Below are 14,766 nucleotides of genomic sequence, written 5' to 3'. Positions count from 1 at the left end.
TAAGATGAAGCTTTGTGGGAAGAAATACCAAAAACTTGATACAACTGTTAAGCAGATGTTTTTGTCTCATCTATTGAATATAATAATAAATCAAGGAACTAAATAATACCATCTAAAAGCATTGTGTTCAACATTTTATCAACATTTAACAATATATACAGAAAATAGCTATGAGATATTAATTTCTCAAAAGCAATTGCTTCATCACACAGTCAACTTAACACATATTGCAATTTCTATACCATTCAATTTCAAATAGATTAAAACCCATTAAGGGTTGTTTGTTTTCTATCACAGATCTTGCCAAATCAAAATAACAATATATTTGTTTTTAACTCAGTTCTGGATTATTTCACTTGTGTACTTCAGTGGGAAAACAGACTACCGTGTTACAACAAACTTTTGGATGATTAAAGAGACTATCTGCATGTATTTTCATAATATCGCTACAAACATTTAAGAATAAATTGTTCATTTATTTAGGGTTACAAAATAATTAAAAAAGATTATCCCTTAGAGAAATGATCACTGATGGAAGAATAAACTTAATTCTACCAACTGAGAGTCAAGGTTGAATTTTGTTACTGAAGTGCTAATTGGACTACTAAAGATATATCATCTTTGTTGTGGTGTTTGGTAATCCTCTCAATTGCTTACATTACAACAAAGCAGTATTGAACTATGTTAACTTTTAAGCAACACATATTAGACATTTTGTCTGTTTCTGCCCCCACCCCAAGGTTCTGACATACTTCAGTGCATAATAAAGTTAAAGATTGAAAATAACTACTTTTTTGTCCTAAACAATGTAACTATTTAAAAAAAATCCTGAACAATGTACAGCCTCACTTTTATAGGTAGGTATAAAGCTTTAAGATACCGATAGTGTGCTACTTGCACATAGCATCATCAGTATTAGATCATAAAAAGCAAATTAAAGCCACAAACCAATGCATATAACTTATCAGGCAAAGGAAAATAATTAAGAAGACACGCAATACTCACTCCCTGGAGCAGAAGGCAATCACCAAAAGCAGAGAGGAAAAAAAAGTTTAATCAAGCAATGATTATTCAAGGATTTCATTTACAAAAAATATTATTTTTAATTGTCCCACCTCCAAATCTCAGAATTTGCCACCTATCAGAATCATTCTACTGTACTGACTGATAATCTTCATCTTTACTTGAATTCTATAATCTGTCTCAATTAATAAATAATATTGATAGAAGATGGATGGAAAGTACACATAACTGAATTTAAACAATTGGTTGTACTAATTCTAACAGTAGGGTACCAATTTAAAAAGAAATGAAGAATGGTGAAGAATAGGGATAAAAGTATCTGGAGTATCAAACCCTTGCCACAAAAAAAAAGACTGGATTTCTGATATCTCTAAACAAAACTATTGTCATTTAACTGTTCAAACTGCAGCAAGACCTGCATGTGCATGCATTGCTATCAAATATGCATCCAAAATTTACAGACTGATTTAATGTTACAACTGATAAAAGAGCTGCCATTGGAAATCCAGGATGGGTTCCTCAGCATTATACTTGAGCCCGACCACTAGGGTGTCCTTGTTGCAGAATCCAAGACTTAAAAAATATATATACTTAATTGTTTAAAATTGTGTATAGATCATTTCAATTTTTAAATTTATATTAATCTGCCATTTTTAAATGTCTCCAAACATCAAAAGCATCACAAATATATTACAGCTTTTGAAGCCCACAAGGCTTTATCAGTTGTGAAACCTTTCATGGGTATCGAGAAATATTAAAAGTGACCATCAGTAACCAGGAAGTTACAATCTTTTGTGCAGATATTGTAATATTGCATGATTTTACAATACAAAAAGATTTTTTGATATTTTAATTTTCTTAAAATGTGAAATTGAAAGATCCTAAATATTTGAGGCAATTTTGGGGGAATTTTGATAATGCTTTTTGACATAAGAACAGGATAAACTTGGGAGAGAGGAATGTAGCTGCTCACAATTATCTTCACAACACTGCCAATGTTGCTTTCTAGGCAAACAGGTGCTTGAATACAATGGAAAATGTATCTTTACCTAATTTTTATTCAATTAACAAAAGTGATTTGAGGTATGATTCAATTAAAAAATCAGAACCATATTTTTCTTCTAAGTGAATAAGTAATCAGCTTGTTTAAACAATATTCCGTGCCACCAGTATATTCCGTGACAGCACTATAACTGTGGTAAAATCTGAGCAGAGATGGCTGTAGTTGAGTGCTTAAATTGACTCAATTTGCTAGGACCCAAAAACAAAACAATGTTAGTCATCCTAAATTCCAGAGTCTTGCTAGTACAAATAGCAGAAAAGCAAAGTTCCTCATTCAATACTGCCAAAGAGGTTTTTGACACTGCTTGTAAGAATAGAAAAATGAAGTTGATATGTATAAGTGTGTTGACCAAAGACAAAGTCATGGTCGACAAGGAGTCAATGCTTTTAAGGAGAGGAAAGGAAAACGAACAGAAAAATGGCAATTAAAAAAATGAAAATACACCTTTCAATAATAGCATGTCCAGATTAACAGATTTAAATTTGGAATTAACTAAACTCTGCAAAGTTGTAATCAAGCCTCCAGTGGCCATTTATTTGCGCCTTTGCTGAATCATCTGAAATGTAGTTTCATCTAACAGAACACAATTGCTCAAAACAAATGTTAAAACAGCTTGAACTTACATGCTATGTTTATCCATCAGTTGGCGAAAAATAGTGAAAGAGGAAACAAAAAAAAAAAATAATCTTTAGTTACAACTTACTTCAATTTTACTAGATGAAAATTTAGTTAACAAAAGAGGTTTGAATATCCAAAGTCAGATGATCATATCTACATGTTGCACTTATTCAAGAGTTCAATATGTAATACTGTTGTTCACTCTGGATCGGCCTCCATAAAAGAGGCAATAGTACAACTAATTAACCATCCTCCTTTGAGTTTGCCATGCCACTTGAATTTTCTTTTTTGGAACATGTAAAGCAGCTGTAAAACAAAGGCAGTGGTTCAAACCAGCCAGATTTTTGCAAGGCAGTAAGAAAAATAAAGAATTAAGTATAATTCTCATCAGAATAAATGATGAGCTAAAACACAATTCTACCTTTTGTTCTCAGCAAACTTAATTGTGCTCTATAACGAGGAACAATGACAGAAATTATTGTTTCTTTGTACAAGAAATAGATTAACCTGTAAATTCACTTTTAGATCTTCTATTCCACAGAGCAGTTTCAGCAACAAAATATCAGCTATTACGTGAACGCATGAACAATGAGACAAAACAGATATGTTCAGAGTCACTACCCATGCACTATCATGAGCAACAATGTGGTCTGGTACAATGTCAGTGAAAGCATGGGCCAATTTGTGATTCAAACTAGAGATTTTCCTCATCATTTTGTGTTTATATAGTACGATACGCAATTGTGGAATAATGTTTTAAAATGCAGATTTATCATTTATCACATAGGGCTATTATGGTTTTAACTCAATGTTTTTTCTTGCACTCAACTATTTTCTGCACCTGCCTAATTGTCCAAGTATGAATTCTTTGCCTTGTCCATTCTCTTCCTCCAGGTGCCTGTCATATGCACTGCTATCTAATACCCAAAGGACCACTGTATTACTCCAGACTATGACAAGCTAGCCACCTAATAGTGACCTCTATAATTAGCTTTGTACATTTGTTAACCTTTTTCCACTTCCACTGCTGGTTTTATACTCCGGTGCCTACAAGTGCATTTAGTTGTTTCTTGATTGTGTATTCTACAAATGACAACTTTTCCCAGATAATGTGTTTGTGCTTCAGAACACATGTAAATGATTAAAATGAATTCCACAAGTGTGTAATTATATATTATGTAAATAATCATGTCATGTTGGGGATATATAGTAATATACTATTTCCCTGAATCAGGTTATTAGGATTGTAATTTGAAATATGTTTCAAATATTAAGAATGTAGTAAATAGAGATGTAGTTTCATACAATGGATAGATTCATAAGGTTGTAAACTAGAATCATATAGCTTGGAAATGGGCCTTTTGGCCCAACTCGTCTATGTCGACCATGACTCCCATCTAAGCACGTCCCTTTTCCTATGCTTGGTCCATATCCCTCTAAACCTTTCCTATCTATGCACCTGTCCAAGTGTCTTTTAAATGCTGTTAAAGTACCTGCCTAAACTACCTTCTCTGGCAGCTCGTTCCATATACCTACCAGACTCTGAGTGGAAATAGTTGCCCCTCAGGTTCGTATTAAATTTTGTCCCTCTCACCATAAATCTGTGTCTTTGGTTTTTCTGATTACCCCTACCCTGGGTAAAAGAGTCTGCATTCACCCTATCTATTCCCCTCATGATTTTAAACACCTCTATAAGATCACCTCTCAGCCTCCTGTGCTCCAAGGAATAAACAAAAGCAAATTTTGGATACTACACGTTTTCACAATGCACAATACCAACAACCTCGTAACTCTTCACTGCACTTTTTTCAGCTTAATAATAATAATAATGCATTACATTTATATAGCGCTTTTCATATACTCAAAGACGCTTTACAGGGATTTAGAGAACATAGGGAAGTGAATAAATAGATAAATAAGTAAACGAACAGAGAAAGGAGACAAAAGGTGAGGTGACCTTCAGTGGTTGAAGACAGTACTGAACAGGTGAGACTTCAGTGATGTTTTGAATGTGATGACGTGGAGGAGTCTCTGACGGTTTGGGGTAGTGAGTTCCATAGGGTGGGAGCAGCGATGGAGAAAGCCCTGTCCCCCCAGGATCTGAGTTTGGTCCGGATGTGGGGGGGATAGGAGATTGGCAGCAGCAGAGCGGAGGGTGCAGGTGGGAGTGTGCCTGTGGAGGTCGGTCAGGTAGGATGGGGCCAGGTTATGGAGGGCTTTGTAGGTCATGAGGAGGATTTTGTACTGGATTCTCTGGGGGATGGGGAGCCAGTGGAGTTTGTAAAGGACGGGGGTGATATGGTCACGGATCGGGGTGTGGGTGAGTAGACGGGCAGCGGAGTTTTGAATGTATTGAAGTTTACTGATGATTTTTGAGGGTGCGCCATAGAGGAGGCTGTTGCAGTAGTCCAGACGGGAGGTGATGAAGGCGTGGATGAAGGTTTCTGCAGCTGTGAGGAGAGGCATGGACGGAGACGGGCAATGTTTTTGAGGTGGAAGAAGGCTGTCTTTGTGATGTGTTTGATATGTTTGTCGAAGGAGAGGGTTTGATCAAAGATGATTCCAAGATTCCGGATGTGAGGGGAGGTGGATACTGGGAGACCATCAATATTGAGGATGGAGTTTTGGGTGGATTTGGTGAGCGTTTTTGGACCAATGATGATGATTTCAGATTTGTTGCAGTTGAGTTTGAGGAAATTTGATTGAAGCCAAGATTTTATTTCAGTGATGCAGTTTGTCAGTGTAGAGTGTGTGGTGGTGGAGATTGACTTGGTGGAGATCCTTCCTACAGCAGAGTAACCAAAACTGAACACGGTGCTTCAAATGTGGCCTCACCACATCTACAACAAATGTTACATAACGTCTTCTCCGTTCAATATGCTCCGTTCAAACAGCAATGGGCCCAGCACTGAACTCTGAGGCACACTAGTCACAGGCTCCAGTCCTTAAAACTACCTTCCAACACCACCCCTTTCATGAAGCCAACCTTCTATCCATTCATAGACACAAAATGCTGGAGTAACTCAGCGGGCCAGGCAGTATCTCTGGAGAGAAGGAATGAGTGACGTTTTAGGTCGCGACTCTTCTTTTCTCAACCCGAAACGTCACCCATTCCTTCTCTCCAGAGATGCTGCCTGTCCCCGCTGAGTTACTCCAGCATTTTGTGTCTGTCTTCAGTTTAAACCAGCATCACCAGGTCCTTCCTACACACTTCTTTCCATTCAGCTATCTTTTCTTGGATCACATGCCATCTCACCTTCCAGAACAGACTACCATGCAGAACCTTGTCAAATGTCTTGCTGAAATCCATGTATATGTCTACAGCTCTGCCCTCAACCGCCTTTTTGGACACATCTTTAAAAAAAACCTCAAGAAACATGATCTCCCACGTACAAAACTGTGCAGACTATCCCTAATCAGCCCATCATCTAAATGCATGTGTATCTTATCCCTCAGAATACTCTCTAGTAACTTTGCGACCGCAGATGTGAGGCTGTCTGAACTTTAAACAAAATTACTCTGAAGGAAAATAAAATGCCTCCTCTTCATTATAATTAGCAATGCAGCAAAAAAATTCATAAGTTCTAGGCTGCTGTTCCAATGGTATCAATTGCAGATTGTTAAAAATGGAAATATATTTTAAGATATTTTGGACCGCCTTCTGCAGTATAGTGAATTTAAAAAGGAACTTACAGCTCTGAGATTGATGTCCACTCCTGCATTTATTAACATTCGTGCCATATTTTCTTTGCCGTGTTTTGCTGCCCAGTGTAAAGCAGTCTGGAAGCAAAATAAATTCATTAACTTGAAAATTTAACAAATATTTTAGTTGAAAAGCAAGGACAGGTTAAAATGTTATATAATGCCATGACAGCTCCTTTGGCTTCTCTGACAACACAGAGTTATTACAGATGGAAATATGGAAAACAGGTGTTGGGTCATCTGTCAATATCTACTTATCTGGGTGCCACACATTTATTCAAAAATAGCAAAGTGAAAAAAACAGAATGGGACAAGCTGCTACATTCAATACACTATTCTATGAGTTTTCATTATTAGATTTATGAGATGCAGAGAGCTCTGCAGTGTCGTGTCTTGAGCTACAATCCCTGCACCTCTTCCAAAAGATATTTTGTTGGGGTTTTTTTTTTTTAACATTCACATTTCAAAATCTTTTCAATGCATGCCTTAAATCATTAGAGTTCTTTTTCTTCATCGATATTAAACAGAAATTGCAGGAAAGTCTCAGGTTAAGCAGCATCAGTGGAAGGAGAAAGTTAATACTTCATGTCTGGGAGCCTTTATTACAACAGAGAAAGAGAAACAAGTTAGTCTGGGCAGCAGAGGAAAAAAAGGGAGGGCAATGGGAGGAACAATGAGAATTTCTCGGATGGGTTGAAATAAAGGGACCAACCTTTGAGGCTGGAAAATAGCTCGGATTAATTGATCTTGTCCTTAGACATCAATTATTTATCTCCACAGACACTGTGCGAACTGCTGAGTTTTTTTCCCTCCAGTATTATCTCCCCATTTTACAGATTTCGAGCACATGTATTTTTTGACTTTCACTCCCTTTGTTCACCCCAGAACAAATCTGAATTTGTCAATCTGATTACCAGCATTATTTTACCTCAGCATAAAGAGTCAAATTCCACTCTAAAACCCAAGGCTATAATCTGGGTTCAAAATTTGGTGCAGCACTGTGGGAGCACCAGACTACAGGAGATGCCATCTTTTATACAAAGTCAAATTGCTCTCTCGAGTAAATATAGAAAATGACAAAGCAGTATTCAAAGTTGAGCAGGGAAGCTTTCCCAGCGTCCTGGTAAATATTAATGTCTCAGCTATCACCATCAAAATATACTGAGGAAAATCTTGCTGGTAAATTCCAGCAATGCCATGGAGTCTTGCCAACATTTATCTCCATAACCAAATTTTGGAAGACTGGCTCATGAAAATCCAAATTGAGAAGCACTAAAATTGCAGAGGCATTCTGGGCAGCAAATCTGTCCATTCACTCCACTGCTAGGATCTCCATGAAATTCAATTGTTGGACATGAACTCACTGAAATTCCCCAGCCACTTACACAGGAAGTCTGCTCATGGGTCCCATGCCAGGTTCCAAGAGACCACTCGTATCAAATCAGATTTTACAGCTGCAAGGACGAAATATGATAAAAAATAAGGCTCACCACCCCCCATTGTTTGAGATTGCAAGAACTTTTGATTTTATTATGTTTTGTGATATTTTAGTTTTTTAATAATACATTTTACCTTTAAAAATAGTTGTGCATTTCATCTTTTAAGTTTTTAAATACTATTAAATGGGGACATAAAGGCATTGTAAAAACCTGACATCTTTGATAAGAGGATATAGAGGAACAGATATGCAAAGAGATTATAGAAGATGCAAAAGCACCAGGGTTGACATAGTAGATAACTTTAACTTCCCCAATATTGATCGCATTTGCTCAGTACAAAAGTTTAGATGGGGCAGAACTTGTTAGATGCATCCAAGTGTTTCCTGAAACAGTATGTGGAAAGTCTAACTTAAGGAGGGGATCATACTGGACCTTTAACTGGTCAGGTGACTAGTGTTTCAATGAAAGATTATATTGGGAACAGTGATCACAACTCCATAAGTTTCAAGATGTTTATGAATAAGTCTGGACATTGGGGAAGGAATTAAATTGGGTTAGGCAGTTTACAGCATTATTAGGCAGGAGCTGGGGACAGTAAATTAGGAGCAATTGATATTGGGCAAGTCCACATCTGACATGCGAGTCATTTAAAGGCCAGCTGATCAGAGTTCAGGGCTGGCATGTTCCAGCAAGGAGGAAGGATAAGAATAGCAAGGGCATGTTACATGACCAAAAAGGTTTTAAATTTGGTCAAAAAGAAAACATATGCAAGGTTTGGAAAGATGAAATCAAACAGGTCTGATGAATATAAAGCAAGCAAGAAAGAACTCAAGTGGGCAATTAGAAGGGACAAAAGGGACATTGGCGAATGCCACTGGCAAATCTAATTGAAGAATTTTTTTTCAATTAAAAAGGTTTATAAACAAGCAGATAATCAAGAATAATGGAGGGAATTTATGCTTGGTGTCAGAGGATATAGGCAAGGTACCGAACAAGTTCTATGCGTATATATTCACCAAGAAGAACAACATAGAGGACAGTGAGGGGAATACCAATGTGCGAGGGCTACTTGAGATTAAGAAGGTGGTGATATTGGGACTCTTGGAGTATTAAGGTGAATAAATTCCCAGGCCCTGATGGAACCTATCCCAGGTTATGAAGAGGCAAGAGAGGAGATTATCATCATCTTGAGGAAGAACTTTGTTTATTTTCTAGCCACAAGCGACGTCCTGCACGACTGGACAGTAGCCAAAGGTGTTCCTTTGTTTAAGAAGCGAAATAATCCAGGAAATTTAGGCCCGTGAGCCTCACATCAATGGTTGGGAAACTGTTGGAGAGGATTCTTCAGGATAAGATTTCTTCCCATTTGGAAGTGAATGGGTTCATTAGGTACAGTGTGCATGGCATTGTCTACAACAGATCTTGTCTTACAAACAATTGAATTTTTGAGATGACCGATGGGAGTAGGACATGTAAGTGTCTACATAGATTTCAGTAAGGCACTTGATAAAAGTCCCTCATGATAAGCTGATCCAGAAGATTAAGATGCACGAGGTCTATGGTGACCTGGTCATTTTTGGCAAATGTGCTGTTAAATATGTTTAAATTGTTCTCATTTTTATATATTAAAATATTTTCTACAATCTTCAAAAATATATTGCTAAATATTTATTGGTATATTTTCAGAATATGCCAAAAGTTTAAAACAATTTAGAATTAACGTGTTTTTCAATCATGGATAAAAGATCTCTCCTAAATTAGCCAAAGAAATGTCAGGCTGTTGCTACCTGATGATCATCTTCCCTCTTTGGAGGCCCAGTGTTTGTAGTTCACCGTCTGTTTCATGCTGGAAAATTCCTTGAATTTGCCAGCTGCTCACGAGTGTATGTACAACATTTCCTGCCCGCTCGGCCAAGCTAATTACAAAACAACAAACCAAGCGTGCCTCAAATGAAGCCAAGGTGTAAGTGCTTGACAGGACCGATGATTAATGATGCTTGCTGCAACCCATTGGCTGTGCTGAACAGGGGCCTAGTTATGCCCTCACCAACATCCTGCTCACTGGGAATGTCACAACTGAAGCTTAATATTTATGTTAGATTTTAGTGAAAGAAAGAAAACTTGAGTAATTGCAATGGGCTCATTAGACACCTGGGAGAAGAAACTTCCTCTAGATGTATTTTAATGAGACAGTATTATTACCATCTCATTAAAACTGAACAGCTTTGCCGATCATCTCTTGGTAATCTAAACATTCAATTCAGACAATACATGCCTAATTTTAAAGTGTAATTTATAGCAGCACGCACAGAGCTTTCATGTGTGTGGCAAAGACATTTCTGCGATTTTACTGACTAATGTATAGATTTACTTTCTATAGACTTTAATTATCTACATAAAAGGTGTAATCAGATCTAAAAGCAAGCTTCTCTTTTGAGTGGATTATTTAAGGCATACCAAGGACTTTCAGTTACAACCAAACATTCATCAGTCCATAAACCAAAGATGATAGCAGGGACAGTGGTGAGATGGTGATTAAAAATGAAATTGACCATGGGCCACCTCTTGGTTAAATGCACACTAGCACTTAGAAATTTATATAATCTAAAGAGGTGACAGGGGCATTGTACTTGCAAGAGTGGGGTCATCCCAGTGGTCCTCAACAATCCATAATGACTACAAGCAAAGCTTCCCTACTATATGCAACAGCAAGGCCAAACACACTATTATTGTTTTCCCTCTGATCATCGTTCTTCATTAAATCAAAACAAAAAGACCAGAAGGCAATAAAATTAATATGTACAAATTTAGCAAAAATAAACATTCTTTAGCTGTATTTCTTAACATGATACAAAAGAGACTTACAAACTATCGTGAAGATCATTTCCAATGTTGAAAAGATAATCCACAATTCAAAGACAAGAAACAAATTGGGAAGAGATAAAGAGAAAAATGTCAGAGAAAAACTTGAACATTAAAATATTTCAACAAATCTATTCTACATTCCAAACAGTGGAAAGTAGTTTTGTACTGCATAAAACATGGAAAATTCACAACCTATAATTGCATGCAGACCCCAAGTCATAGAGCAATTATAGGCAAGGTTATTTGTTTGTACCTTCATTTTTGGTAAGGGATAATTTCAAACATTATTTTATGCAAACAAAAACTTATTATTTCTCTTTATGCAAGTTTTAAAAAAGCACGTTATTTCTTTTGCATCTTCCCATTCAATTTCCCAGAAAATTTGGTGATATTTCGTTATTTATTTTGATTCATTTTCAAGTTTTATCTCTCTCCTTCCATGTTCTTTTTCTTGGTAGTTTCTTATCTATAGGTCATCCTCCCATCTGTGCATATCAGTATCAGCCTGTACATTTTCTGCTCAGCCTCCCTGCAAAGTTGATTGACTTTATTCTCATCATACACTATTCTTTCCCAACTTGAAATTGTACCTTTTGAATTTGTTTCACTTTATTTCAACTGGATATTCTGAATGAAGAAAACAGTACATGGTCATCCTGGGATGGGGATTTGAGTCAAGCTAGTGGCAGCAGGAATGAGCGGTTGGAAGGGAAAATTGGATGCAATTGTGCAGAAAATATGGAAACAATATGAAAAAGTCAAAAAATTGAAAACAATAAAAAAAAAAAAAAAATGACAGCCATGGTTTTATAAGGTGAAGATCTAAGGACGATTTTGAAAAATCTGCATTGGAAGGAAATAGATTAGTTAATTTTCTAATATTCTAAGGCAGCCAGTAACATACAGTATTTGAAAATGTAGTCAAAATAAACCTTTTATAGATGTACACAAGAAAGGATTAGACAAGGATAATGAAGGCCCTTACAGTCCAACACAGAACTACAACGATGAAAAAGGAAATTGAGGAGAAAATAGTGTCAACCTGCATACAAGATATAAAAAATCTCCCAGAATTGGTGGTGGTTAATTGGTTTAGACAGAAGAAACTGAAAGAAATTAGCACTAATAAAAAGATGAGAAATGAATGGGACAGAAATATAATAGATCCCCAGCTTGTGATGAACTGCTTCTCAAATTAATGAATGAGCTTCGCTTGCCATCTTCCAAATTTCCAGAGATTCCAGAGCAGTTCCTAGACGGAAAAGGAATGTAGCCCCACTTTTTGCCGAGGGAAATAATATGAAAAATGCTAAAAGCTACAACTAAGATAGTGGTAACAAGGCACTCAGAAGAAAAAAGTCAACATGGATTTTTGAAAGAAGTCATGTTTAACAAATTTGCTAAGATATTGCAGCTAGCAAGGCAGAATCAGATGTGTGTTTGAACTTCAGAAGACCTTCAATAAGGTATCGCACAAGTATAATTAAGTGATGCATTTTAGTGCTTCAGGTTGTGAAATGTTGGTGCTCAGAGTTTTAATTATCTCTAAACTAAACATTAAAAAAGTGATTATTAAACAAAGATAGAAAACAGGTGATTGAGAGACTAACCAGTTGAATACCACAGGGCTTAAGAGTTGGGGTGTTCATATTCTCTACTTTTGTTGGGGGAAAAAAGCGGAATATTTGTAAATGAAGAGAAACGGTATTCAGGAGGGTTTTAAGTGTCCAAATGTTAATATGCAGGATGAGCAAGCAATTTGGAATGAGAATGGCAAGAGAATTTGAGTATGACAATGAAAGTGTCAACTGCAATTAACATGTTAGTATATTTGGAATATTATGTGGAGATGTTTTCTCCTTTCCCCAAGGACAGAAACAGTTGTATTCCCTCCAATACAAGCAAGATTTACCAGATTGATTCTTGGTAGGGGTGGGGTATGGGCAAAAATATGGAGAAAGAAACCCAAGAGATTACGCAAACTAGAGACTATATCTTACAGATTAGGTGAATGAGAAGCAATAGCATTCAAATATACAAAATTCTTAAAGGACTTAACAAGACAGTTGGAGGGATCATCCTCCCCCTTTTTGGAGACTATCTACAACCTGTCTCAAAACAAGAGTTCATTCATCGAGTCAGAGAGAGTTTGAGAGAATTTAGGATATTAAGGGAATAAAAAGGTGTGATAGAATAGGAATGGGGCAAAGAAGTAAAGATCAACCATGATCTTACTAAATGGCAAAGCAGGCACAGAGTTAAATGTAACATCTATTTTGCATGTTCTTATAAGGAAAAATGGCTATGCCATTCCTTTTAGTGTCATTTCCATCAATAACAATGTATATCAGAACTACAGTAGACCATTCAGCAAAACCATTGCTGATCTTAAATCATTTCCTGTCCATTTCCCACATCTGTTGTTCTAAGAGTCAGTGACCTTTGGCCTTACTTGTCTATGTTGACCACATTGCTGAACTGAGCTCTCAACTTTTAGATTCTCCTACCCAGAGAGAAACACAATGGCTATTCACTTTATCTCATGATTTTATATAGCTCTACAATGTCACCCTCAGACCCCTTGTTCAATATATCACTCAGTTTTGGATGAAATCAACGATGGAGCAATGATAATCTCTACTGTGAAGAATTGAGAAGATTCACCACCCTTTAACAAAATAATTTCTCATTTCAGTCCTAAATGCCCTCTCATTTCAAGACTTGTATCTCCTGGTCTCCGACTTCTCAACCAAATGAAACATCCTCTCCATGATTACCTTGTTGGGCATTCCAAGACTTTGCACATTTCAGGGAGGTCACGCAGTCTTCTGAAGAGTAAAGAAAACCTACTCGATCTCTCCTATGACAAACCTGCCATTCCTTGGAACATTAATTGTTTCTCTATCCACAGATGCTCCATGACCCAAGTTCGACATTATCTGTTTTTACATCATCTTGTCCTTATTCTTACGCTGAACTCCTCTACCAATAAAGGCCAACATAAAATTTGACTTCCTATCTGCCCACTGTATATGTGCATTAACCATCAGTGATATCTGTACAACTTCAACTTTTCTCAACCTTGCCCCATTTAAAAATCAACTTTTCTGCCATTGTGAATAACTTAATATTTTAATCTTCAATTCCAGCTGTAATGCTGTTCCCACTCATTCAGCTTGGCTGTATTCGTCTTTGCACCCTCATCACTACTCACACTCATGATTTGTTGGTTTTTAAGTGTTTTAGGATGTTTGGAAACCACAAAAGACCTAATGTAAAAAACTGGTCTCTCTTTTGATAGTTCACATCAAACACACAAATCATGAAGCATCATAAGGTCATTCAGTCGATTAAAATTCATCAATCCTTAAGTTTGTCTGGTACAATAGCCATTTTGTTCCAGGGCTTTTCTCTTCATCACTTTACAGAAAGTCAATTTGTTATGTTCGTCACATCTTCAAGCTGAAAATCTCAGAGCACCAACATTTCACAACCTGAGGCACTAAAATGCAACACTTAATTATACTTTCTTGATAAAAGTGGTTGAATGGCAGTCATTAACAATAAATACATTGTTAAAAGGGTATTTTTGCTGTTAATTACCAGACGACTTTCAGTGGCAAGTTTAATGGCCAATTCATGTGCAAATGCGAGTACATTAAAAATTACAAGCAAGCTGACATTTTCACAAAGAAACTGGAGAGCAGTACAAATTAACTAGCAACTTATGTCATTTCCAATTCAAGTGGGATTTTTGCAGTGTTACAGGGGGCCATATGCGCATTAATATTACTGTGTATTGCCACAGGCTTCTAACTTTTCCACATGATTTAGACCTTGAACAAAATACAAATTGATATATCTGGAGTGTTACGAGGATGTGGCTAGGACTCGAGGGTCTGAGCTATAGGCAGAGGTTGAGTAGGTTGGGACTCTATTCCTTGGTGTGCAGGAGAATGTTCGGTGATCTTTCGAGGAGTAGATCGGGTAGATGCACAGAGTCTCTTGCCCAGAATAGGTGAATCGAGGACCAGACGATTCGGGTTTAAGGTAAAG

The 14,766-nt window shown here is 36.9% G+C and overlaps 1 protein-coding gene across 1 annotated transcript in view; it reads right to left on the bottom strand.

Annotated features, from left to right (window-relative positions):
- Positions 1-6,328: 6,328 nt before the first annotated feature.
- Positions 6,329-14,766, bottom strand: part of LOC144604678 (ankyrin repeat domain-containing protein SOWAHC-like) — a 54,119-nt gene continuing 45,681 nt past the window's right edge. Inside the window, exon 8 of the mRNA XM_078419321.1 lies at positions 6,329-6,484. Coding sequence (XP_078275447.1) covers positions 6,344-6,484 — 141 coding nt within the window. The 3' untranslated portion in view covers positions 6,329-6,343. The remainder of the gene's footprint in view (positions 6,485-14,766) is intronic.

The sequence above is a fragment of the Rhinoraja longicauda genome, chromosome 22, assembly GCF_053455715.1.
Source record: "Rhinoraja longicauda isolate Sanriku21f chromosome 22, sRhiLon1.1, whole genome shotgun sequence".
NCBI classification, from domain to species: Eukaryota; Metazoa; Chordata; class Chondrichthyes; order Rajiformes; family Arhynchobatidae; genus Rhinoraja; species Rhinoraja longicauda.
Note: the sequence above shows the minus strand (reverse complement) of the source record. Positions and strands in the feature narration are given on the sequence as shown.